This window comes from Pantherophis guttatus, chromosome 2 (assembly GCF_059756535.1).
Source record: "Pantherophis guttatus breed Tessera chromosome 2, ASM5975653v1, whole genome shotgun sequence".
Lineage (NCBI taxonomy): Eukaryota > Metazoa > Chordata > Lepidosauria > Squamata > Colubridae > Pantherophis > Pantherophis guttatus.
The window spans coordinates 137559590-137586066 of record NC_142064.1 but is presented as its reverse complement, the minus strand read 5'-3'; the positions used below and the strand labels follow the sequence as shown (position 1 = coordinate 137586066).

The 26477-nt window shown below is 43.9% G+C and overlaps 1 protein-coding gene across 1 annotated transcript; it reads right to left on the bottom strand.

The window, feature by feature from the left end:
* Positions 1–905: 905 nt before the first annotated feature.
* WNT1 (Wnt family member 1) lies at positions 906–26085 on the bottom strand. Its single transcript, XM_034412324.3, has 4 exons — positions 24906–26085; positions 17727–17980; positions 7909–8174; positions 906–3748 (listed from the first exon to the last, which is right to left on the bottom strand). Exons 1-4 carry the CDS (start codon positions 25004–25006, stop codon positions 3260–3262), a joined length of 1110 nt encoding a protein of 369 aa, XP_034268215.1. The 5' UTR covers positions 25007–26085; the 3' UTR covers positions 906–3259.
* Between the last annotated feature and the right edge of the window lie 392 nt (positions 26086–26477).

Here is a 26477-nt window from a genome sequence, read left to right as displayed (position 1 = left end):
TGCCTCAGCTGCTCAACATACAAACGTTAGGTCCAAAGCTTCTTGTTTTCAGCACCATCGATGAATGGACAGGTCCCTGCATGGATCTTTCACCTGCTAAGGTGCATAAAGGTATAACTGTATTAGTTGGTTTCCCTCCCCCCTCTTTGGAATATGTAGTAGATAGAGGCCTAAAATGGCAGGTGTCAGTTATCTCAAGATTTATTTCTCAATGGAGTCCTTCCCCGTCTTCTTTTTAAAAAATCAAAATACTGTATGTATTGGCATTCCTGGAACAATTTTTTAATCTGTATTAATAACAAGCCAAGTGCAATACCTGATCATGTAACTATGTCTCTTCAACCAGGCAAATCTGAATTTACCTTTGCTTGAGCTACATGTTTACTTATTCAATAAAATCTTCTTGCTATAAGTGATGAATGAGCCATGATAACATGGCTTTGCTTGTTTACATGTTCTGACCCTGTCACTATTCTTTGAAGAGATGGGCTTCTTAACATAGTAGACACAGTCGTAACAAGACGTTGGAGCCTTGTACATAAACTCAAGCTGGAATTGGAATGCAGCTTTTTAAAAATGCAATAATATTGGAACAGATCAGCAAGGGATGTGGTAAATTATCTAATACTTGGAGACTTTAACTGATGAATGGCTGAGTCCTCCAAATATATGTTCTCATTCAGCTGCAAATAATTGGACTTAAGAGCAAAAGCTGCCAGACAGAACTCCATGATTTGTGTTGAGAGGTCAAATTAGGCATCAAGTGTTCATAATTGCACCAACCTGAACAAGGGTGCCAATCACATCTGTGCACAATCAATGCACAGTTAGATGCAAGATAACGCAAGGCAATCCAGGATCAGGCATTTGAATTTTGTATAGTACAGCAAATACATTAAACTCGGTTAAATTGATAAAAATATATACTTTATTCTTCTCTAAAATGTCGCGAAAAGATTCAGAAACCATAAGTCTAGGAGCAAGAACCTTGCTTCAGGCCTAAAGGAATATGAAACAAGCAATAATAAATATTTTATTTACACACATCTGCAAAATTATTAGCAATCCCAGTCACTTCTTCAGTGCATATTATTTCCGGGGGCGGGGGTTTCTCTGAGTGAGTGGATGACAGAGCAAAATGAAAGGAGGGGGGGAAATGTTTAGAACTGTCGAAAAAACATCAGTATTTTTTAGAAGCATATTTTCTTAACAAAAAGGTTCGAAAGTCAGAAGTCATACACATCCTTGCATGCATGTTCCCCACCTCCACACAGCAGCACAAAAATTGTGTTTGAGAATAGCTGTAAGCACAGGGAGCAACGTGTAATTAAAGGGGAGCCGCCTGTTTCCCTTGGACCTTTGAGAGATCAAAACTCTCTACTGCCACTTTCCTAGATAACAGATGCAGCACCCAAGGCCAGATTCTAGGACAATGACGGCGAAGTGTCATTTAGACACCAAGTGCCCAAACTGTGCGTGCGGGCATGCCCGAACTGAAATGTGCGCACGAGTCTGTGCACATGGCAGACATGTGCACAGACATGCACAAACATGCGCAGGCGTGGACATGCGCGCATGCGCAGCATAGACTCAAAGACCAGCTGGCCAGCAGGAGGCGGGGTATCCCAACACTGGCAGTGTGGCAAGAGGTAAGATCTTTTTCTTTCGGGAGCTTCTGTCGTTTGCAGGGAAAGAGGAGCTCACGAATGAAACGCCAAGATCTGACCTAGGGTGATGGTGCACGTGCCAGCAGAGTGGGCTCTGCATGCCACCTCTGGCACGCATGCCGTAGGTTCGCCATCACGGTTCTAGGACAATCTTCCTCAGCTTGGCTAGTCTTCCGACATGTGGACCGAATAAGCAGAATTAACTGCAATGCTTTTGCTGACAGTGGTCGGTCCACACATCTAGATGGCACCTACGTTGGGAAATGAGCCAAAGGGTCTCTAGTACAAGTAGTCCTCGACTTACGACCACAATTGAGCCCAACATTTTTCTTGCTAAGTGAAACATTTGTCAGGCAAATTTTGCCCCGTTTTACGACCTTTCTTGCCACAGTCGTTAACTACATCAGTGCAGTTGTTAGTAACACAGTTGTTAAGAGAATCGGGCTTCCCCATTGATTTGGCTTGTAAGAAGGTCACAAAAGGGAATTCACACGATTGTGGGATATCACGATCAGAAGTATGAGCCAGTTCTGCCAAGCGTCCGAATTTTGATCATGTGACCATGGGAATGCTGCAATGGTCATAAGTGTGAAAAATGATCCTGTCCATTTTTTTTTTCAGCGCCGTGGCAACTTTGAACAGTCATTAAATGAATTGTTGTACGTCGAGGATTACTTGTACTAATACCATGGAAAATAAGTATCCAAGATAATTTGCTACAAACGTCCCATTAGACCAATGAAAGATGGTCTACATCAGCAGACATTCATTACTATGGGATCAGTCACTGGAGAACCTTCAGCTCAATTGTGCTTCCTCATGTATTCAGAGACCACAGAGGCTCTAATGATATGCTTTGAGTTGCATTTCTCTTGGAGCCACATTAAAAGTAGTTGGGGGGGGGGGAGGGAAGGGAAATAATCTAATTATCATACACAGGGCTTACACCCCTGAAAGTCAGTTCAGAGAAGCTTGTGTGAGGTCTGTAAAATGAAAGGTGTCAAACACCACAGGGAAGACACTTCTTGTGACCTGAGCATGTGTCTCGGATGAGGGAAAGCCATTCTGCCTGAAGTCGGAGGTGTCCCCCCCCCCCCTCGCACCTTCCATTCCAGTCATTCAGGAGGTCCAGAAACAAAGAAAGGAACTAAAGATTTCAACCAATCAAAATGACACCTAATAACCTGGGATAACTGCAATCCCTCAGGGTTGACGTTTTCAGATCTAGTTTAAATTAAGCTCTACGACGACAAATCTCAATTAGCATGCAAAAAAACACAAAAGGAGCTCCTTGCACACTCGGCCCTGGCAAACCTAGGCATAACCGGGTGTTGATTTCTCATGGATATTCTGCAGCCATTTCAACCTGGGTTGATTCTCCCAAGACGGGAGAGGTGAGACATTTGTAACCATAAAGATGTCTGCTATCTGGGCCAAGAAAGGGTACTGTGCTCCTGTGGGGAAATAGGGAGATGAGTGTGTGTGTGTGTGTGTGTGTGAGGCGAGTGCCTGGGCCTTTTCGTGAGGTCTTCTTTTTCTCCGAGCTGGGTGCTTCTTGTTGACTCGTTGGCCAAGCATGTCCTTTGCTTCCCTCACAAGCACTCGTGCAGCACTTGCATGTTGGTGCAGTTCAAGCAGCTGACGTGACAGCACCAGTGGAAGGTGCAGTTGCATCTCTCAGTGACGCGCTGTGTCCGGGTGCGGTAGCCCCTCCCACAGCACAGCAACTCACAGCCGTCCAGAGCTGGGGAGGTGCTGTTGCAAAACCGTCCAGCCGTGCCCGCTGTGCCCGTCTTACCGCTGTAAGTGCAGAAATTGGGAGACTTCTCAAAATAGACCAGGTCGTGAGGAGAAGGAGGCTTGTGAGCTGGATTCTCTGGCTCCAGATGGTGCAGCTCCATGCGGGAAGCTCGGTTGCTGCCTTTGTTGCCGTAGATGACCCGGGAAGCGCCATCAAAGCGATCCTTGAGGAAGTCCCCCACGGTCCGAAAAGTGGGCAGACGCATCCAGCAGGTCTTCACCGTGCAAGAGCCTGACATCCCGTGGCATTTGCATTCCTGGCGCATTTCTGTGAAAACGGTCTGGGGAAGAAAAAAAAACAAAAAAAAAAAAAACAAGAAGACCAAGAAGCCTATTAAGAGTGTCAGAAGAATAATTCGGGGTTCCAACTCGAGACGGGGTTGCGCAAAAATGAATAAAAATGAGATCCAGACAGCTGTGAGGAAAGAAGAAACATTTACTCCTAAAAGCAAATCAGTTTGCCTTTAGGAGCAGGCTGCAGAGAAATGGGGTACAGCAGCAGATTTTTACAGGGGTGGTGGTGGTTTGTCTGGGGCGAAGTATCTATGTGGTGATTCTAGGGTGACACGTGAGAGCCGTGTGTGCGTGCATGCGTGTGTGTTTAGCAATAGCACTGAGACATATTTAGCGCTTCACAGTGCTTTTACAGCCCTCTCTAAGCAGTTTACAGAGTCAGCCTATTGCCCCCCAACAATCTGGGCCCTCATTTTACCCACTTCGGAAGGATGGAAGGCTGAGTCAACCTTGAGCCTGGTGAGATTCGATCTGCCAAACTTGCTGGTAATCAACAGTCAGCAGAAGTAGCCTGCAGTACTGCATTCTAACCACTGAGCCACCACAGCACTACACCACATTCCACAGTGTAGCTATGTTTATTCTTGTGAACATGCAGTTCCTTCTGGGAGACCTAATTTAATTCATTCTGTTTGTGTTTGCAGGCCTTATCCTTTGATATGTGGATTAGGTCTGGGTAACTTATTTGGGGATTTGAGGAAGTTTTGCTAATTTTAATTGATTAACTTAGTTTCAGCTTCACTGTCAATTATCTAATGGAGATACTGATTCTCAGACCATTGTGGGTTCTGGTAATATTGTCAGGGAAGATGGAAACAGTATAAAGAATAAAACATATTTGGATATAAAATTTCGTACAAGAACAAATACACTTTTTCAGCACTCTGGGCTGTCCTGCCCCTAAAGCCCAGCGCCTGGTTCCTAAATTGAGAAACCTGTCATGCTATGATAAAAATAAGGGGTCCCAGACTCCAACACTGCCCTTGTCACAAAACTCACTAGGTAGCTTCAGGCAAGCCAATCTTCCTAGCCTCAGTTTTCCCACTGAGTAAAGAGAACCGATCCATTATAAAAGCTGTGAAGGTGACTGGTGTCAGGCCTAGAGGATTACGATCTTCCAGAAACGGCTGAACTGCAACTCCCAGAAACTTCATTTATGTCCATGTGGGCTAAATCCAGAGGTGGGTTTCAGCAGGTTCTGACCAGTTCTGGAGAAGTTCTGGTAGTGGAAATTTTGAGTAGTTCGGAGAACCGGTAGTAAAAATTCTGACTGGCCCCGCCCCCGTCTATTCTCTGCCTCCCGAGTCCCAGCTGATCGGGAGGAAATGGGGATTTTGCATTAACCTTCCCCTGGATTGGGGAGGGAATGGAGATTTTACAGTATCCTTCCCCTGCCACGCCCACAAAGCCATGCCACACCTACCAAGCCACACCCACAGAACCGGTAGTAAAAAATTTTGAAACCCACCACTGGCTAAGTCTACCGGGAACTGTAGTTCTTCAATTATCTGGACAGCCAGAGAAGTTCTCCAGGCTTTGAACAAGCTAGCTAAAGAAGGCTTTTTCAATCCAAAGCTGTGAGGACTACAATTCCCAGAATTCCTAGTCTTAGTTATGCTGTCTAGAAACTCTGGGAATTGGAAAGGAAGTCAAAAGTGATGATGACAGTGACAATAACAATACAGTACTGTAGCAATGATGGTACTGGTAGTTGAGAAGCTACAGTACGTCCTATTTTTTCTGCTTCTTGGAGCAGAGGTGTCCTGGGTGCCAGGACACCTCTGCTTTTCCCTGGAAGCCATCTCTCCCTTTGTTGTTCTGTTAGCAAATCTCTTTTCCAAAGTCCATTTCTTTCCCCTTTCCTTGCAAATGGGAACAACTGCCCCCCCCTTCCCATCCACACACCACAGATCCCCATCCAGTTAGAAAAATGTGGATGTGTTTCTCCAAGCCCGCAGTTTTTCTTTCCAAAGGGGTTTTTATTGCAATTAGAAGAACTGGAATCATTTCCTTCCAGATGTTTAGGAGCCCACACGTCAGCCTAGCTTGTGGTTCTGGTCTTGGCTAGCCTGCCTAAGGGCTGGCCTGATTAAGGGAGGCTTGCCCCATTTTTGGAGGGGACATCCCATTACCGCAGCCCCACCCCTCTCAGGTTGCTACCACTCTCCTCACAATGTACGCCCTGTAAAAGCAAACAAACATTTGCTTCCCAGTCCGTGCAATAAGCAGAGAAAGGAAATACATTTTTATGCAGCCAAGCCACATACATACACTAAGCAGGTATATTCTCATGCCCAGAATTCAATCTGTTGTTTCAATCTGTTCATCAAGGTAAAAGGCCTTCGCCATGAAGTCAGGCAGCAAATCTGGGCATTTCTAAGGGCAGCAGATAGGCAGATCGCAACCAATCAATTGGGATGTTTTCCTTAAACAACTCTGCTAAACGGCTGGACTTAAGGGACTTAAGGGCAGCTATTCGGTTCCTGCCTTCTGCCAAGGCATAAATACCCCACTGCATTATGTCATCTTAATTAGTAGCAAAGAAGTAGTTTGGATTTTTTTTATATATATTACCTGCAAACTCTAGTTTGCATATCTCACACAAGGCTAAAAGGGGTGTAGCATTGGGGGAGTAGAGTTAAAAGCATCAACAGCTTAGAGTCGCTGTGTTCCCACAAGGACTCCAATCCTTCCTGAATTCCATTGACCCTTATCTGGTGCCAACTTAGTGTTGAACTTTAGTTCATCAGATTCTTCTCTACAGGTAGTCCTCGACTTGTGATCACAATTGAGCCCAAAATTTCTGTTGCTAAGTGAAAGATTTGTTAAGTGCGTTTTGCCCCATTTTACGACTTCTCGTAGGAAATAGCCTGATTTAGCAAAGCAATTCTGTTAGTCATATTTAGGTAGGACAACAGCTTGAGCTGAGTTCTCCTGAAACGAATTCTTCCCTGGATGGAGAGGCGGATTCTTGCACTAGCTCATGCTTGTTCAATAAAGTGCATAAATCATTGCAAGGATTGGAAGGTAAACCCTAATGCAAATTCTCATACAGGAACTGGCAGTCTGTTGCTTCCTTCTGTCGTATTTGTAGGGCAACAGTAAGGCAACTGAGAGCTTGTTATAATGTGCCTGCACGTATTCCCAGCATTCTCGTAAAACAACAAGCTCCGGGAACACATTGTTTAGATTTTACAATACAAACTCTATGCCGTCTTGGACACCAAATCCAATTTCATCCAGGTGAACAATACACAGTAGTGGCCAAAATTGTGGAAATCTTTTGGGAAAAGAGTATTTTTGAGGTTTGATGTCTAATAACACCACTTTTTTGGGGAGTTTCAAGATAATCATATTGCATTGCTGGAATGGCCTGGGAATAGCCCAGACCTTAACCCAATTGAAAATCTATGGAGCTGACTAAAGAAACTTGTTAGTCAGAAGTGAGCCACCAATAAAACCTAGTTAATAGAAGCAATTATTCAATCTTGGTTTCATATTATAACAACTGCAGAACCAAAAGACTTGATTCACTCCATGGGAAGATATTGTAAGGCTCTAATTCTTGCTAAAGGTTACCCAACTAAGCATTAACTGACATGATAATTTTTGTATATCTTGTTTTTTCTACGTATTTCGCTTTTCTTCTTTATACTGTAACTGCTATTCTAATAGCAAATCCTTCATAAAAGTTATTGCATTACAGTCTTGATTAAATTATCTTTCCATTAATTTTATGGTATCGCTCCAAAAAAAAAGTGGTGTTATTAGCTAGTTTTAGAAAATACACTTTTCCCAAAAGGTTTCCACAATTTTGGCCACTACAGTATAGAACTATAATCACATTAACTCAATCACACATCTGCATAAGTGCATAATGATCTGAGTGGGACTTTTTTTGCATGATATAATCTTAATAAAACATTAATTACTTTGGAGGAATTTGATGGCTAGTTTTTCCTAGGAATAGATCAACATAACTAAAATCTTATCTCTACAGAAAACAATGAGCTGGTATGAACAGAGTGAATCATGGTCTGAACATATGTTGAAAGCATTCATGATGCTTGCTGACATGAAAGGCATTTTCAATGCATGCAATTCTACGTAAAACCCCGTACCCCGTAGTGGTCCCCATTCTCCCTACCAGACGTCCTGCCTCGTTGTTGTGTAAATTCATCAAGAAGCGCAGGTCTCTCCCCTTCTCGTTGGAGTCCACAAACTCTCGCCCAAAGACCCGTCCAAAGTCCACATTGTCACTGCAGCCACCCCAGTGCCAGTCGGGACCTCCTGGGCCCCGCCGTCGGTAGTCACAAGTGCAAGATTCGATGGAGCCTTCCGAGCAAGAACGAGCCACCGAGTGGGTGACCCCAGCGCTGGTAATAGCAAAAATGAAGGCAGTCTCTCTGCAACCTGGAGGCAGAAGGGAGACCATACAATGTATCAGTGAACAGCACCGAACCCAGCTTAGTACAGGTAGACCTTGACTTAAAACAGTTCATTTAGTGACGTTTTGAAGTTACAACGGCACTGAAAAAAAGTGGCAGTTTTTCACACTTACGATTGTTGCGGCTTCCCCCTGGTCATGCGATCAAAATTCAGACAGTTGGCAACTGACTCATATTTAATGACGGTTGCAGTGTCCCAGAGTCATTTTGCGACCTTCTGACAAGCAAAGTCAATGGGGAAGCCAGATTCACTTAACATAACTTAACACCTGCAGTGATTCACTTAAGAACAGTGGCGAGAAAGGTCGTAAAATGAGGCAAAACCAGTGGTGGGATTCAGCCAGTTTGCACCACTTTGGGAGAACCGGCTGTTAACTGTCTGAGCAGTTTGGTGAACTGATTGTTGGAAGAAATCATTAGAGCAGAGAACCAGTTGTTAAATTATTTGAATCCCACCACTGGGCAAAACTCACTTAATGTCTCACTTAGCAACAGAAATGCTGGGCTCAATTGTGGCCGTAAGTTGAGGACTACGCGTAGTTCCCAGTGAATCCATAATAAAGGCTGCCTCGTGTGCTTGGAGACCAACAACACATTCCTGACACAATGCAGGAGCAGCAGCATTCCTTAAAGCTTTCTTCCTCGTTTAAAAAAAAAGTGGTATTATTAGTTTCAAGGAATATTCATGGTGGTAGCAACCATAGCAGTAAAAGTGGTAGCAGCAATAAGAATAGTAAGGTGATGATGTTACTCATCAGGCCATTTCAAGCAGCTGTACATTGCTTTGGAACAAATATCAGAGCTGGGTAGGAGGCACTTCATATGAGAAGAAACCTTAAGTGATGTATCATACTCTGCCTTTGTAAGTGAAGCGAATGCATAGTTAGGAGCAGTTGAGATGCTGTGCAGAGATGCAAGGAGACCAACATGGGAAGCATTTAATGGAGGTGGATGTTTAACTCCCCCAACCATCAGTATGAGAATTCCATCTTTCAGTTTCATAAAACCAATGGGCTTGAATCTTCTACTGGTACGTCTATCTATCTATCTATCTATCTATCTATCTATCTATCTATCTATCTATCTATCTATCTATCTATCTATCTATCTATCTATCTATCATCTATCTAATCTATCTATCTATCTATCTATCTATCTATCTATCTATCTATCTATCTATCTATCTATCTATCTATAGATGTAGATAGATGTAGATGTAGATAGATATAGAGATACAGAGATCTAGATGTAGATGTAGATATATAGATATAGATATTTCTTCCTTTGTCAGATTGAGCCTAGCAGGGTTTAGGAAGTGGCGGCTCTTTCTGTCCTCATCCAAGAGCCTCAAAAGTGAAAACAGAAGGGTTACTCTGACTGTAGGGTTACACGCAGCTACTTTTGCATATGAATGGAAGGATTAATAACTTTGAAAGCATGTTTGAAAATGATACCTTCACTATCTTAGAAGAGGCATTGCCTCTTGAATGAAAAAGAAACCCTCTTCCATAAGAGCATAGCACCATGCATGCTGTTTGCAAACATTCTGGCATTGATTTATTTTATTTATATAGCATCTTTCCTTCTGGAAAAAAAAAAAAACCCTTTTCATTTAAATTAAAAATGCTTTAAAGAGCATTCTCCCAAGGGGTGAAATTCAGCAGGTTCTGACAGGTTCTGGAGAACCAGTAGTGGAAATTTTGAGTAGTTCGGAGAACCGGGAAATGCCACCTCTGGCTGGCCCCCGAGTGGGGTGGGAATGGAGATTTTGCAATATCCTTCCCCCAGGAGTGGGGAGGGAATGGAGATTTTGCAGTATCCTTCCCCCAGGAGTGGGGAGGGAATGGAGATTTTGCAATATCCTTCCCCCAGGAGTGGGGAGGGAATGGAGATTTTGCAGTATCCTTCCCCTGGAGTGGGGTAGGAATAGAGATTTTGTGGTATCCTTCCCCTGCCATGGCCACCAAGCCACACCACACCCACCAAGCCATGCCCACAGAACCGGTAGTAAAAAAAAATTGAATTTCACCACTGGTTCTCCACCCCATGCTGCCTAAGAGCATTTTTTTTTACCGGAACGATCTAAAAATCAATGGACTACATGCTGCATCTCATAAAAAAGGAAGACTTGTGGATTATTTTCTGGACTGTGGATCTTTGTTGTATTTCTGATTAATAATCCCCCTTTTCTTATTTTTGCTCAGAAGGGAGAGAGAACTGGAGGGCTAGAAAAGGAACATTCAAGCAATAGAGTTTCAGTTTGTGGGAGAGGAACGCTGCAGCTCTCCACGGAGTGGGATGGGAAAGGGGAAAAGAGAGAGTAACAATCGCTTACTATAAAATCTGACATAATCTATGAAATCTGATGGACGAATCCCAGCTGTGAATATTTGGAATGGATGCCTGGGCTGGGTTTAGATCTTAGAAACAGATTTCTGTACTCTACTCATGCAGCTTCTCTGGGCAAGGTCAATACACAAGTCACTGTTTTGTTGATGGGCAGGGTTAAAGGAAGAGAACCAATATCGGATAAGGACTGATACGTCGAACTAAGGCTGGAGAAATTCAAGTTCAAACTCAGGCAGCCAGGAAGCCCTTGGAAGAAACTCAAAGAGAGGTAAATCAGCTAAAATCTTTTAATCTAAACCAATGGACAAACATTTGGTGGGAACATGTTGTTACATGCATAAAAATTGCATATGTGTTAACAACAACAAAAATATCTTGATATGAATGTATAGTTAATCCTGAGGGACAGCAGTGAGTTACTCCTAAGAAATAGGTGTACATAGCAAGGTCTTCATAGAGAGCCAGTCTGATGTGGTGATTAAGGCCCCAAGTTAGAAACTGGGAGACTGTGAGTTCTAGTCCTGCCTGAGGCACAAAACTGGGTGAAACCTGGGAGCCTTAGGAAGAAGATAATGGCAAACCACTTCCAAAAAGCCTTGCCAAGAAAATGGCAGGGATTATTCTAGGCCAGGGGTTGGCAACCTTAAACACTGAAAGAGCCACAAAGGTCCTAACCAGAAGCCCCCCATTCAATTTTGGAGCCGACCGGAAGTCCGGTTTCTCCACCATAGAGTCTCCTCCTAGCACGGCGTTCTTTTTCCTCTACCTGTCCTAACCGAAAGCCCTATCAATTGTGGAGCCAACTGGCGACAAGGAGCCACAGCAGCAGGATGAAAGAGCCACATGCGGCTCCAGAGCCGCGGGTTGCTGACCCCTGTTCTAGGCAATTGTCAGGCATCATAATGTTGGCCTCTAGCCAGAAAGAAATTGCACACTTTATCACAGGTTTTTATATTCTGGGTTTCCCATTTTTTTGTACAGGTACATAAGGAAATTCTGAGTCAATGACTACAAGTCTCGCTTTTGGATGGAGGGAGGTGCGTCATCTATTTATTGCTCAGAAGATGGAAAAGAACAGCTACAGAAGGATCAACGCCTTCATCGATCAACTGAGGACAGAGATCCTCAATTTTATTTTGATACAATGTATTTAGAATTGGGAAATGCGACTCTCCTAAAGAAATAGTTCCATGCAATGGTCATGGCCAGTCAGAAAACAAATATTTGCCGGTCATGCCTTGATTCCAGAACATGGAATCATTTATTTTTAATTCACAGTTTTCTATTCCAACACAAAAAGAAAAGATTCAGAGTCAGGCCACTTGGCCAAGAGACTGATTACATGGCAGAGGTGAGATCTGACCATCAAAGGCCACCGAATAGCCTACTTACCTCATTAAGCACAAGAGAATACAGGTAGTCCTCGACTTACAACAGTTCATTTAGTGACCATTTGAAGTTACAACATCGCTAAAAAAAGTGACTTATGACCACTTTTCACACTTATGACCATTGCAGCATCCTCATGGTCACGTGATGCTTGACAATTGACTCATATTTATGATGGTTACAGTGTCCCCAGATTTTGTGAACACTTTTTGCGACCTTCTGACAAGCAAAGTCAATGGGGGAAGCCAGATTCACTTAACAACCTGGTTATTAACTTAACAACTGCAAGGATTCACTTAACAACCGTAGCAAGAAAAGTTGTAAAATTCTCACTGAACAAATGTCTCACTTATCAGCGTAAATTTTGGGTTCAATTATGGTTGTTAAGTCGAGGACTACCTGTACTAAAGGCATATCATTATGTTCACGGACACATTTGTAAATTAAACTTTTAAAAACAAATTGAAAGGGGTGGGGACAGGGGTGGGCTGCTGCCGGTTATAACAATCGGTTCACCCGGAATTGAAAATGTGAGTGCATGTGCATGGCATCGAAAAACCGGCAATTATATAGGACGAGATAGCGCCAGAGCAGATGGGCGGGCCCAGCCCTGGTCAGAACAACTGGTTCATCCGAACCGGTCTGAACCGGCAGCAACCCACCACTGGGTGGGGAGGATAGGGCACCAAGACTCAGAGGTATCACACTGGAGTGTCAAGTCTTAGAGGTTCTCTGTGCTTCTCCCAGCTGTTGTCTTTCATCTGGACGGTCTAAATGGCAATTTCCTCAGCCTTCTAACCCAAGTAAAGTATTTCCTTAGTTTATAAACCTATAACCAGCCTTAAATGGTGCTCATGAAGACATACTTTCAGCCATCAGAACCAGTGGTGAAATCCAATTGTTTTTACTACAGGTTCTGTGGGCATAGCTTGGTGGACTTGATGTGGCTTGGTGGGCGTGGCAGGGGAAGGATACTGCAAACTCTCCATTCCCTCTCCACCCCAGGGGAAGGATACTGCAAAATCTCCATTCCCATCCCACTCTGGGGCCAGCCAGAGGTGGTATTTGCCGGTTCTCCGAATTGCTCAAAATTTCCGCTACCAGTTCTCCAGAACCTGTCAGAACCTGCTGGATTTCATCCCTGATCAGAACTCATTTTATCACAATGATCAAGCATACTATTTAGCAAAGTTAACCAAAGGACTTCCCACTAAATAATAATGTTTCCATGGCAACCTATATACAAAGTGAGAAGACTGTAATAAAGCAGATTTTAATAATAGTCAGTGCTGGGATTCAGCCAGTTCTCTCCGGATTGGGTGAACCGGTCGCAGCGACTGCGGGAGGCTCTGCCCACCCACCCAGACGTAATGCGCGAGCACTGTGCATGCACATTTGCGAACCGGTAGGGAAGGTAAGTGAATCCCACCGCTGATAATAGCCAATGGTGTACAGTTATTGTCACTCCACTGGAGATATGCTTGTTGATTGGTCCAAGATTGTAACAGCAGAACAGGAGCGGAGGGGATTCTCAGCCGTTCTTCCGGCTGTTTTCCCCCTCCCATTCTGCTCCAAGGGATTCCCCCAATCTTATGGGATATATTGGAAGGGAGATGGAAGGCTCCCAGGAAACAGGAAGAGATTGAAAATCATTTCCATCCCCACCATTCCATCAGTGGCAGCTTCCCGTAAGGCAGAGATGGGGAACGATGGCCCCTTTATGACTTGTGGACCTTAACTCCCAGAATTCCTGAGCCAACATGGTTCATGCAGGAATTCTGGGAGTTAAAAGTCCACAAGACATAAAAGGGCCATAGTTCCCCACCCCTGCAATTCTACTCATTTATTTGTTTCTCAGGTTTATGTCCCATCTTCTTGTTCAGGGAATATGTCCTGCTTCCTCCTCCCATTTTTCTCCATTACAACCACCTGGTAAGGTCACCTGGGCTGAGAGAGAATGAATGATCCAAAGTTATTTGGTCAGCTTCCATGGCTGAGGGGCAACTAGAACTGTCAATTAATTAATAAGCTGCTGCTGCTGCTGCTGCTGCTGCTGCTGCTGCTGCTGCTGCTACTATTATTATTATTATTATTATTATTATTATTATTATTATTATTATTATCATCATCATCATCATCTCTTTTATTCATTAAACATGAAATTCAGTCACCTGAACATTTAAAAATGCATCACAAATACCATTGACTGGTGCTAATGGTTGATACGGGTTGCTGCCAGCGTCCTAGGTATCAACCAAATACCTTCTTAAGATGTTCGATGTTCCAAGTAGCGCAGTTTTTTGCGCTGGTATTATTGGTGTTATAGCAGGTGTTATAGCTGGCGTTATTGCAGGAAGCTGCAACTTCTTGATTTGTTTTGTAAAATTCTTGGACATGGTACCAAGTGCCCCAATGACAATGGGTATCACTGTGACATGTTTCATCCATAGTCTTGTAGTTTCGATGGCCAGGTCGCGATATTTTGTTATTATTATTATTATTATTAGTATTAGTAGTAGTAGTAGTAGTATCAACATCATCATCATCATCATCATCATTATGGTTGGTCACACATTCAACCAGATGTTTAGACTGGATTTGGCATTTATAACCACCTATTGACTCCTTCCCAAGGACCTGGGATAGGCAGATATTATTTGATGGTGTTAAAAATATTGTTGCAGGATGTAAACCGTGCCAAGTAAGGCTGCCTTTTGTAATTGACTGATGGTGGTTGTGTCAATGCCAATGGTGTTCGTGTGGTGCTCCAGATGTTTTATTTATTTTATTTTATTTATTTACATCCCGCGTTTATTATTTTTACAAATAACGCAAAATGGAGAACATATCCAACATACCTTCATTTCCCTATTTTCCCCACCATAACAAACCTGAAGAGTGACTGGCTGAAGGTCGCCCCATCTGGTTTCATGGCTAAGGTGGGACCTCAACTCACCGTCACCAGCTTTCTAGCCTGCTGCCTTAACCACTGGATCAAACTGGGGGGTTTTTTGGTAGTGGGTGGGGGGGGGAGAAAATTGCATCCAATGAGCAGGTCTTTATATTTTGCTGACATTTTCTGATTTTCTCCAGTTCTTTCTCCTATATTCTGCTGTTGTCCCATTATTCTGTTAGTCTGCTGATCTATGCTGTTAGCAGAGCTCAGTTGCTAAGCCCAGCGTGGGATATCATCGTTAATATCATCATCACGGCTGTGCCATGATCCAAATTTGAAAGAAGGGGAAGAAAGGTGATTCAGAGTGTGCACGGATGCTCATGTTGCATCTGCTGGCAACTCCTTAAGGAAGATGCATCTTCTGGTGGTAGCTACTGTATGCATTCCCAGAAAATACGTATTTGACTTAATGTGCGGTAGAGTATATACCCACGCACGCCCCAAGTCGCCTTTTAATCTTCAACCAGTTTATGTCCGCTTAAGCTGTTGAAATCCCACTGAAATCCATCAGATTTAACCAGGCCAGGTGTGCTAGACTGCAATGACATGATGCTTCTAATCCAAAACAGCAAGTCTGATATTGTTCTTAATAATTCTGAAGTTATATCAATGTATTTTAGCCACATCCAGGGGTGAAATCCAGCAGGTTCTGACAGGTTCTGGAGAACCGGTAGCGGAAATTTTGAGTAGTTCGTAGAACCGGCAAATACAACCTTTGGCTGGTCCCAGAGTGGGGTGGGAATGGAGATTTTTGCAATATCCTTCCCCCAAGAATGGGGAGGGAATGAGGATTTTACAGTATCCTTCCCCTGGAGTGGGGTGGGAATGGAGATTTTGCAATATCCTTCCCCCAGGAGTGGGGAGGGAATGGGTATTTTGCAGTATCCTCCCCCTGGAGCGGGGAGGGAATGGGGATTTTGCAGTATCCTTCCCCTGGAGTGGGGTGGGAATGGGGATTTTACAGTATCCTTTCCCTGCCACGCCACCAAGCCACGCCCACCAAACCACATCACACCCACCAAGCCACGCCGACAGAACCGCTGGTAAAAAAAATTGAATTTCACTACTGGCCACATTCCAGTAATTGCCATGCAGTTTGCTTTAAAAGGTGCCAGCATGGACACCATGAAAAATTCTGAGACATTTTGTTTCTGAAAAAAGGAATGCAGAACAAAGAACAGTCGCCTGATCTTTTACTACCTGACGGTGCTCCCTTGCTCAGTTTCCCCAGGGCTCTTGGCTATTCCCCAAATAGACCTCATATGTCACATGTCCTTTGACCATTCTACAGGGCTTATATTCTGAAGGTGGAAGGCTATATAGGGGATGGGCACATCTGCTATGGTGGACATCCACCAGTTAAAATCTTCCAGAGGAGCAAAATTAAAGAGATGGAAAATTAAGTACAGGTAGTCCTTGACTTACAACAGTTCATTTAGTGACCGTTCAAAGTTACAACGGCACTAAAAAAGTGTGACTTACGACTGTTTTTCAAAGTTATGACCTTTGCAGCATCCCACATTAACATGTGATCAAAATTCAGATGCTTGCTTGGCAACTGATTCATATTTATGACTGTTGAGCTGCGTGTCCCAAGGCCATGTGATTCCCCCTTTGCAACCTTCTGACAATCTGGGGAAGCCAGATTCACTTAACAACCAGGTTATCAATGGCAATGTTTGACTTAACAACGGCGGCAAGAAAGAAAGGTCATAAAATGGGGCAAAAATTCATTTAACAAATGTCTCACTTAGCAATGGAAACTTTGGGCTAATTGTAGTTGTAAGTCGATGACTACCTGTAGAAGGTTCTAGTACGGGGGTGTCAAATGCAATTTGATTGAGGGCCACATCAGGGTTGTGTTTGACCTTGGGGGGCAGGGGGGGTATGGCTGAGGGTGAGGCCAGCTCAACATCACTCGTTGAGGCTCCGTTTTTGGTCGCAACAAGGTCCTGTAGCCCTCTGCCAGCGAAAATGGAGCATGGGTGCGCACGGTCTCTCCGAGCTCCATTTTCGCTGGCGGCGGACTGCAGGAGACCATCTCGGCCAAAAACGGAGCCTTGGAGGGCCGCATGTGGCCTTCCCAATCTCCATTTTTGCTGGCGGAGGTGCCACGGGCCGATCCGCCATTGTTTCCAAATTGGCCTGGCGGGCCAGATCTAAGCACCCTTGAGTTTGACACCCCTGTTCTAGTTGGAGGGGAAACAGCCCTCAAGGACCTGAAGCTTGGGGAGGGAAGAGACTTTGCTCCTCCTTTTCATGCTCCTGTTTTCAGCAGCAGCACAGAAACGTCGTGAGATATACATAGTGCTTCTCAGCTATGGCAGCAAGAGGCACTGGATAATGCACTGCTTTGAGCAGCTCTTACAAGGGATGGAAGTGGCAATGGGACCAGCCATCAGGATTTAGACCCAGTGGTCCAAGTGGCAGGTCAGGAAAGTGGGTGGGTGGGTTTTGTTTGTCCAGCTCTGCCCTTTGAAGCATCTGCTTCACGTAGCTAAACAGGAGAGCTGGTCCTGGTTCCTATTAGGAAGGAAAAACAGAAAACGGGGACGAGAAATTTGCGTGCTCTGTGCAGAAGTCTGCTCTTCTTGAGTGACGCACTCACTTTTGCAGCGCTCCCCATTAAAAATGGAGAGCTAACTACCTATCGCAATGCAACACACTTAGTTTCATGCCTCCCCTTGCTAAATCAGCCAGAATATAGGAGCAAGAACAAACTTCTCGGATCCATGAAGTTCACCTAGGGAACCAAACAGACTTCCATCCATCTCCTCCTCGCCGCCACCACCATTCAAACCCCTTTTCGTATCATCCCCTTACCTCTGTTGACAATCTTGCCGAACACATTGGGGCCTGGGGTAGTAGGGCAGTTCCAGCGGCGGTTGCGGAATTGCCACTTGCACTCCTTGATGGCGCTCTGCAGGCCGCTGCTGATGCTATGCAGGATGCCTGGGTTCTGGCGGATAAGCTTGCGTTGCTTGCGGCTCAGGAGCTGCAAGGAAGGATCTAGCACCAGCTGCACGTTCTTGGAGTCAGTCAGTAGGTTGGTAGACGAGGCCACGTTGATGATTCCCCTGCAAGCAGAGGTTTCAAGAGGATTACATTGTGATCAGGACAGGGTGGTCTTTGGCTCCTTAAGGACTCAGACCTCCAGAATGGACTGAAGACTTCCAGCCGCACCAGGAAAATGCCCGGATACAAACATTTTCACCCAAAATCTTACGATGTTGAATATCAAGTACTGCAAGGGCATTTGGAACGGGAGGAGTTAAGACTTGCTGGTATTCTTTGATGATTCTGAACAGCCTCTATCATGTTTTTTTTTTTTTTTACCTTTGCTTTGGCCTAAAATATCACTGCATTTAATGCTGCTAACATGCCAATGCATGTTCTCTCTATATCTCTATCTATCTATCTATCTATCTATCTATCTATCTATCTATCTATCCATCCATCCATCCATCTATCCATCATCCATCCATCTATCTATTTATCTATCTATCTATCCACACAGGTGTGTATTTAAACTCTCTCTGCCTGGTGATATATAAAACAATGGTCCAAATTGGCAAATAAGAAAATCAATGAAAACCATATTAAATAGCAAGAGAAAAAGAGAAAAACTAACATTCATTAATATACCACATAACAATAGCAATAGCACTTATATACTGCTCCATAGTGTTTTTCAGCCCTCTCTAAGCGGTTTACAAAATCAGCATATTGCCCCCAACAATCTGGATCTTCATTTTACCGACCTCGGTGAGTCCAATCTTGAGCTGGTCAGCATCGAACTGCTGGCAGTGGAATGCAGAATTAGCCTGCAATACTTCATTCTAACCATTGTGCCACCATGGCTCTTAACATCAATTCCTTACCTTTCCTAATTCAAAGAATAAAAATTAAATCTTCCCATAGTATAGCTTCATTCCCAGAAGGATCACAAGATCCATCAAAACATGCCAGATAAATCAACTAATAATCATGAGTTGCCCTTTTTCCTTTCATTGGTGGAAGATAATTAAAGAGTGAATCAGGAAAGCCTCTCTAGACAGGAACTGCCAAAATCTACAGTTGGTCCAGTTGCAAAGAAGTCCCTCTTTTATTCCGGTTCAAGTGCCCAACATACTATATTTTAAGAAGTGAGGTACCTTGCTATCAGGGATGAAATGCTCCCAGTTCGGACCGGATCGCCTGATCTGGTAGCAATGGCGGCGGGTGGTTTGGAGAACCAGTAGCAAAAATCCCTGCCCCCCCCCGCCCATGCCCAGCTGAGCCATGCAATCATCAGAGGCTTTTTTTTTAAAAAAGCATTTTTTTTACAAAGTCTTCGGCCAAAGAGATTGTAGAAAAAAATGCTTTTAAAAGATTAAAAAAAAGGCTCTGACGATTCCAGGTGAGCAGCATGATCGTCAGAGGCTTTTTTTTTACTTTTAAAAGCAATGCTTTTAAAAGTAAAAAAAAAATATTGCGCGCCATAGCTTACCACCCCCCCTCATGCGCTGTTCTACTTACCGCATGCCTCCTTTTGGCGTGCACTGCGCACGCGCACCTTGCATTTGGTGCGTGGTGCGCAGTGCGCATGCACAGCCAGTGAACCAGTAGTAAACCAGTTCAGATTTCACCACTGCCCACTATGATATTAAAACATAATTAAAAGTTTCTGCAAGTCACTTATATCATAGCAGCTGGGGCGATCACACTCTACATGACAAATGAAGAAATCATAGCAGTTTTTGGACAGGTTTTGGCAGGAGATCATGTGGATGAGGAATCAATCTACTTACTGTAATTAATAAGAGGGGAGCAGAGTGTTCCCATCTCTTGCCAGAGCCACCTCAAACATGTGGAAACAGCTAAAGGGGAATTCATATAAATTCCAAATCTAGTGCATCTGGCATTCTTGAATTAAGAAAATCTTGTCTGAGAATTTCTGTCCCCAACTTAAAGTCATCTAGGAGAAATACACATTTACTTAAGAGAGCTATCTAAAAAGCATTTGCTTTACATGATTTCTATTTGGCAGAGGAGGTCCTTGCAGGATTCATAAAGAGAGCAGAGTGTAAGGTGCAAAATTCCTATTGCTCAAGCTTTCCCTAATTTGATATGCTCAAGATGTTTTAGTATTGCAACATCCAGAATTCCCAGTCAGTTCCCTTTTTCTCTTTAAACACCATAGCATTAAACACTGGTATAAACTCCAGTCATTTGCTATAGAAATACAATTAATGCCTGATAATATAAGAGTTACAGTAACAGTACAGTAACCGTTCACTGAAATAAATATAAACTTGGTTACATTTATTTTGTTAACCAACTAGCTGAACTACATAAATGTTTTAAATAAAAATAAATAGGTTGTTATGCATATACAAAACATAGCTGTTATTATCTTACAGCTATTGTTTTTCTATTATTGTTATTAGATTGGATCGAAAATCTGGAATGTGTATTTATTTATAAAATCCATACACTTTACTTTTATTCCAGATAGGATTTCAGAATAATATGATAGCCAGTTAGTGTATTTTGTCTACACACACACACACACACATCGCACACACACAAAACAGACATGTATCACACAAATGTAAAGCCCAATTTGACCATAAGGCTTAAAAGAAATTCAACCACCATTATCCATCACAACTGCAATTCCGTGCTATTGAAAATATTAAAATATTTATTTGAAAATTTAGAACTTATTCTCCAAAGAATGTAGAGGAGGTGCCAGGTACAACAATCAGATAATATCAGAATATAAGAAAAATCATTATAAAACATGTAGAAAAGCATTAGCAAAAAAGTTTTTTAAAAATTGGAATATACAAACCACAATGGAGAGAGGGAAGAAGAGCAGCCACCTATCACCCACAATAAGGGAGCTAGGTTCCTTTAAAAGGTTACTGGTTCTCTGAGATTCCCTCCTCCCAACAATGGCCACAATTATCTTGGGAAGAGAGAGAGAGAAACAATGGCAGCAAAATAAGAAAACAACTATTCTGTATATAGAACTTGAAAGAGTCAAACTACACACCAGGCCCCACCCAGTGGAAGAGATTGCAAACAACATTTCTTCATTTTCTTCATCCAAGTAGCTGCTAGTTATCCTGTCTTCCACCACCCCAGTCCTGCACAGGTAGAGAATCTCTACAGAAGCCCTAAATGCTCTAGGCAGCAGCTCCAATTGCTCTTTGCAATGATACTCCTATTACCTCTAGGATGGAGAGCAAGGAACCCCAATGTTATGCCATTTCAGAAAAGAAAATACATTACTTCGAAGTAGCAGACTTCATCACTGGAGTTAGTATTGAAGGAAAGGGAAACTGTTGGGTACCATAAACCAACTTTCTCAACTTGGCACTCTCAATCCATACCCAACAAACTCCCATAAATTTTAGGTAAGGGAGATTAGGGGGGAAGGATTAAAGTTCATCTGGAGGACAAGACTTTGGGGAAGATTGCATGATCTGCCTTATTCAGAAAATGACTGGTGTTAAACTGTTAATTTGTGGCTGCTGCAAATTGTGGCTTCCTTTGCTTTACAGTAGTGATGGTTCTAAGCCTTTTTTTTAAAAAAATGTAGATGTTTCAACATGAAAAGCAACAATAATCTGATAATTATTAACAATAACAATCAGCTGATAATTATTGTCAGCTGGCTTTTGATGACAGCTATCTTTGATCCTGAAAGGCAAGATAAAAGCAAAGTAAATTTGTTTTAAAAAAACCCAAAATACTTATTTTCCCATGGCCAAAAACACTTTGCTCAGTGCCTAAGTGAAAATAAACTCTTTAGTAATCCAACATGCTAGACACTTGATTTTATAGATCATCACTGCTCTCTATTATTCATTCACTTTAGTTTCTGTCGGTTGATGTTTTAGAAGGAATTGTTACAGGAAGAGCTTTATCTGAGAGCTCAAATAAGGAAGGGCTATACCACTCATAGATTATTTTTGATAAACAGAATAAAAAAAAAAACCCGATAACCAACAGATATATGGTACAGGCATACTAAAATAGTGAAAGTATTTCCTATTGAGCTATGGAATTAAAATGCAGCACATATGTTTTAAGAGTATTTGTGATGGAACAATGTTTTCCCAATAAACTGTCTGTGCAACTTCTCCTTAAAACATTGTAGAGGGGTTTGTAATACTGCATACAATAGTCCAAGTACTCCCCTGAAAACCTAACTCTAAATGTGAAAGAGGATCAAAACAAACATTTCCAGGTATTTCTAAGCAACCAGAACAATTGAACCCAAAGATGCTTTTTCAAAAGGCAACTGGACTTCCTTGTTCTTCCTTGAAAACATTTCGCTTCTCATCCAAGAAATTTCTTCAGTTCTGAACTGAAGCGAAACTTCTTCAAGAAAAAAACAAGAAAGTCCAGTTGCCTTTTGAAAAAGCACCTTTGGGACAACCATGACCTGGATGACTGAGAATCTCCATAGACAAACAGCTGAATTTGCTGTCTCTCCTAACTCCTTATTCCAACACAACTCTTTCAAAGGAAAGGAGGCTCTCACCACATCTCAGGCAGAATATTGGACTTCCAGTCCATTGTCAAATTTGGTGGCAGGGAGCTGGAACAAACAGCCTCTCGCACTAAGAAGCATGGAAATCCTTCGTCTTTTTTTCTTTTCTTTTTTTCCCTTTTACTAGTACTAGCAAGGACCTTTGGGCCTCACTGACTCACTCACTGACTCACTTCACTTGGAGTACTAAAATGGTTGGGTTAATTTTCCAAAGCACTGCAGCCCTGAAATTTGGTACTATACATATGTCATCTGAGACATTTTAATAGCTTAAAACAGTTTGGAAAATTGTAGAATTCCTCCTCAAAAGATGGGATGGAGGAATTGTATTGCCTCCAAAGAGTTAGAGTGGGGTTTCCCAAACTGCAGGTCAGGACTCTCCCTCCAGGGAATCACAACCAACTTTGTGCTTGTATATGTGTGCGTGTGTGTGATCATTTTCTTTAAAGCCTGATCAGGTTGGTTCCGGCCAAGTGGAAGCAAATACATTCTTAGACTTTGTTCCTCACCTTGCCTGCAGAAAACCACTGTGGGAAGTTCCCGTGCCACAAAGTTTGGGAACTTCTGCGATATATAGATTATATTATAAAAATAAAATATAAAGTGTTGTATTTCTTTTTCGCCCAGCTCAAACCCAAATGAAAAAATTAGTTTTATTCATACAGAGCTGATCCTGGATCCTGCAAGGTTTGAGGCTATTGAGTATTTTATGCTTATGCAGATATGCCAGTTACTTGAAACTATTGATAATCTAGAATACTCTTCTTTGAAATAGGAAAGAAGAAATGTATCTGCTTCACACATGTGACACAAATGCACTTAGTCATTACTGTATCACCATGCTACCCTTATAAGCAGATATTTAATACTTATGCATCTCAAACCATACTGATTACTAGCAGCATCTGAGAAACAGGCATTCTTTTCTTCTTTCAATCGAAACCTAGAACATGACCTTCACTTCATTCCAGAAAAGACCGTGCAACATTGATCCAGTGGTTAAGGCATCAGGTGGGTGGCTATGAGTTCTAGTCCTGATTTAGGCATGAAAGACAGCTAAGTCAGTCACTCTCTCTCTCTCTCTCTCTCTGCCCAACTCACCTCACAGGCTTATTGTGGAGAAAATAGGAGAAGGAAGGAGTATTAGATATGTTTGCTATCTTGAGTTATTTATTAATTCATAAAGACAGTGTTAAAAAAACCTTAAATAAATGTGGGAATTCTCCATATATGCCTCAACGCATTTGGAGAACGGAACACTTCCATTAACTGCAATTCCCTTTTCATTTCTACATTGAACAACCTATAACTCAGCTCTTTTTTCTTCTTCTTGTTTTGTACTGAGCTGGCAGATCTGGCAATTTCAGATTCCATGCACCTGCCCTGATTCAAACATAACTTAATGGGATCTCACAGCTACCCTTCCCAGATCCCATGTTGCTGCTTCAGTCCCACATGCAGAATGCTAGTGCTCAGGCATGAGACCGAGTGGGTTATGCAGCTGGGTGAGTGGCCAGATCCAAATCACTGATGACTGGCAGTAAAAATTATATTGGAAGATATCACACCCACAAGGTACCGTATGTCGCCATTGAATTTAGATGTGAAACTTCCATTTGGTCAGGATGCTTACTGAAATGATCATTGCTTTTCCTTATTGATTCTTCCATTGGACCAAAAATCAGACATGCATTGCAGTAGAGGGGCTAAAATTTGAAATGAGATTCCTTTGCTTTCTCGGGGTTTCAGGAGATATTTCAGCAGAACCGTCAGGAATCAAAACTGAAAATGAGAGTCATATCTCTCTTCTCTGAACTATGATTGGAGGAAATATCTGCAGAACTATTTTTACTTGATTTGTCCTGGTGTCAGAACAGGCATGCAACGAAAATTGAAAGAAAGAATACAGACATGAAACACTTGAATAACATTAGCAATAACGGAAATTCATGCAACAGTAAATAGCACATCATTATAAATAATTATAGTGAGAGTGCAACATACTTCAGTTATAGGGAAAACATTTCTGTATTAATAGATAGAGGCAAAAGTAGAAGTAGTGATAGTTATTAGCAATTCTTTGGTCTAATTCCAACTACAAATTTGGCCACCCCATGTGGGCAGAGCTAAAGACCCATTTGGGGGCTTTGGACCCTATCCTTGCCTCTTGCAAACGACAGCCGGATGCTCAAGTCTTCCAAGCTTCCACCGAGCAATATCCCGCAGAAACCGAAAAGGGAATCCAGATCGCTAAAGGCAAGAACCAGCGCCTGGTCCTGCTCCGCTTCTCCACTTGGCCATTCGTCACTGCTTCAGAAGCCGAGTTTCGGGCAGCGCGAAGTTGCCAATTCGGGAGCCTCGAAACAGCAGCAGGTTCGATTTCCCTCCCCGTCCCATCATTTAACTAAGGCGATCCGGTTTCGCCAAAGGCGCAGCCGCGCGTAAAGCGCACTTACCACCATCGGCCGCTGTTATTCACCGCTAGAGTGTTGGAAAGAGAGGAAAAAGCCAAAACCCACAAGGTCTTCAAGCCTAGCATTAATGCCACGGGGCTCATCGCTTCGCCTGCCTGCTCGGCGGAACCGCAGGAGAGGGGGGTGGAGGGGTTGGAAGCGGCGAATGATAGATGGGTGGGTGGAGAGGTGGGATGGCGATGCGGTCTCCAAAGCGCTCCGCTGGCGAGGCGCGCACCGTGCGCCCGGGAAGTGGCCGTCGCTCGTCAAGAAGATGTGAGAGCCCAAGTTGAAGTTTTTAGGGGAGGGAAAGGGGAAAAGGGAGAGAGAGAAAAAAAGGGAGAAGCTGCAGGAGGAAAAAGTCCCCTTGGGCCTCACTTGCTGGCAATCCCGCCGGCTGATGACTCCCAGAAGAGAAATTAAGACGCTAGAAGGGGAGAAGCGCCGTGCGTCCTGCTAACTGTGGGCTCCTTGCAGCATGTCTGCGAACCCCTCGCCAGGGCCGGCTTCTTATAGAGGCTGCGAGGAGGGTCGCCATAGAGTGAGCCATCCAGTCAGGAAGACCCGGCGCGGTGCGCGCCCGCGAATAATGCGCCCTTGCGCAAAAGGGACGCATCACAGCTTTGGCGGGCGGGCGGGGGGAAGGGGGGGCTGTATAAAAAAAAAGAAAAGAAAAAAGCAAGGAGGCTTTTGACGGGGCCGCTCCCCTCCGCTTCAGATTAAGTTCCCGGAGTCCCGAGAGGCCGAAATCAGCTCATTCGGGAGGAGGGGGGAGGCTACCTCATGCTCGTCACTCACCCCACCCCAGTGCCTCATCCCACCCCACCCCAAAACGGGACCACGACCAGTCATTCGCTCCGAAGAACGTGTCGCCAGTCGCTCAGCTCTGTCCTTCATGACCCACGTGGAGGAGAATCCAGACAGCGCGGAAGGCACCCGAGAAGGCAGCCGTCCCGGGCACAGGCACGGAAGAGCCGGAACGCCGAGCCCGTCACGGCATCGCCCCTGCCCTGACCGCGATCTTCAACGGCCGCCTCTGCTCGTGCAGTGCCATCCCGCGGGGATCGCCTCTCTCCGGGGGACTCCCACAGCTCGCCGCACTTGGCCGGCCAGGCTTTTGCGGTGGTTTTCGTTCCTCCTCTCCGGAGTCTTTTGGCTGCCGCTAGCCAGACGTCATCCCCGCTTGGGCTTGGCCTGCAGAGTCCTCAGCGCCTCCTTTCATCCCGCGGTGGCGGAGAGAGAGAAAGAGAAAGCGGGTGGGGGTGGGGGGGTCAGCAGCAGATGGAGCGAATTAAAGCTGTTGCCACCGCCGCCGCCGCCGCCACTCGTGCGCTCAGCCCCGACGGCGCACTTCCAGCCCGAGAAATAGCAGCCGCCGAGAAAGTTCAGAGGCCCCGGTTGGAGGTAGTCCTCCGGAACTACCTTTAATGCGAGGCGTCCCACGTCCTGCGCTGGGTTAATGCTTTGCGTCATTCCAAAGGGCTCCAGGGTTCTCGCTCTCTCTTATTTATTTTTTATTATTAGTTGTTAAACTAATAATAAACTTCCGGTAGGTGAGGTGCGCTTGCGCTCTTT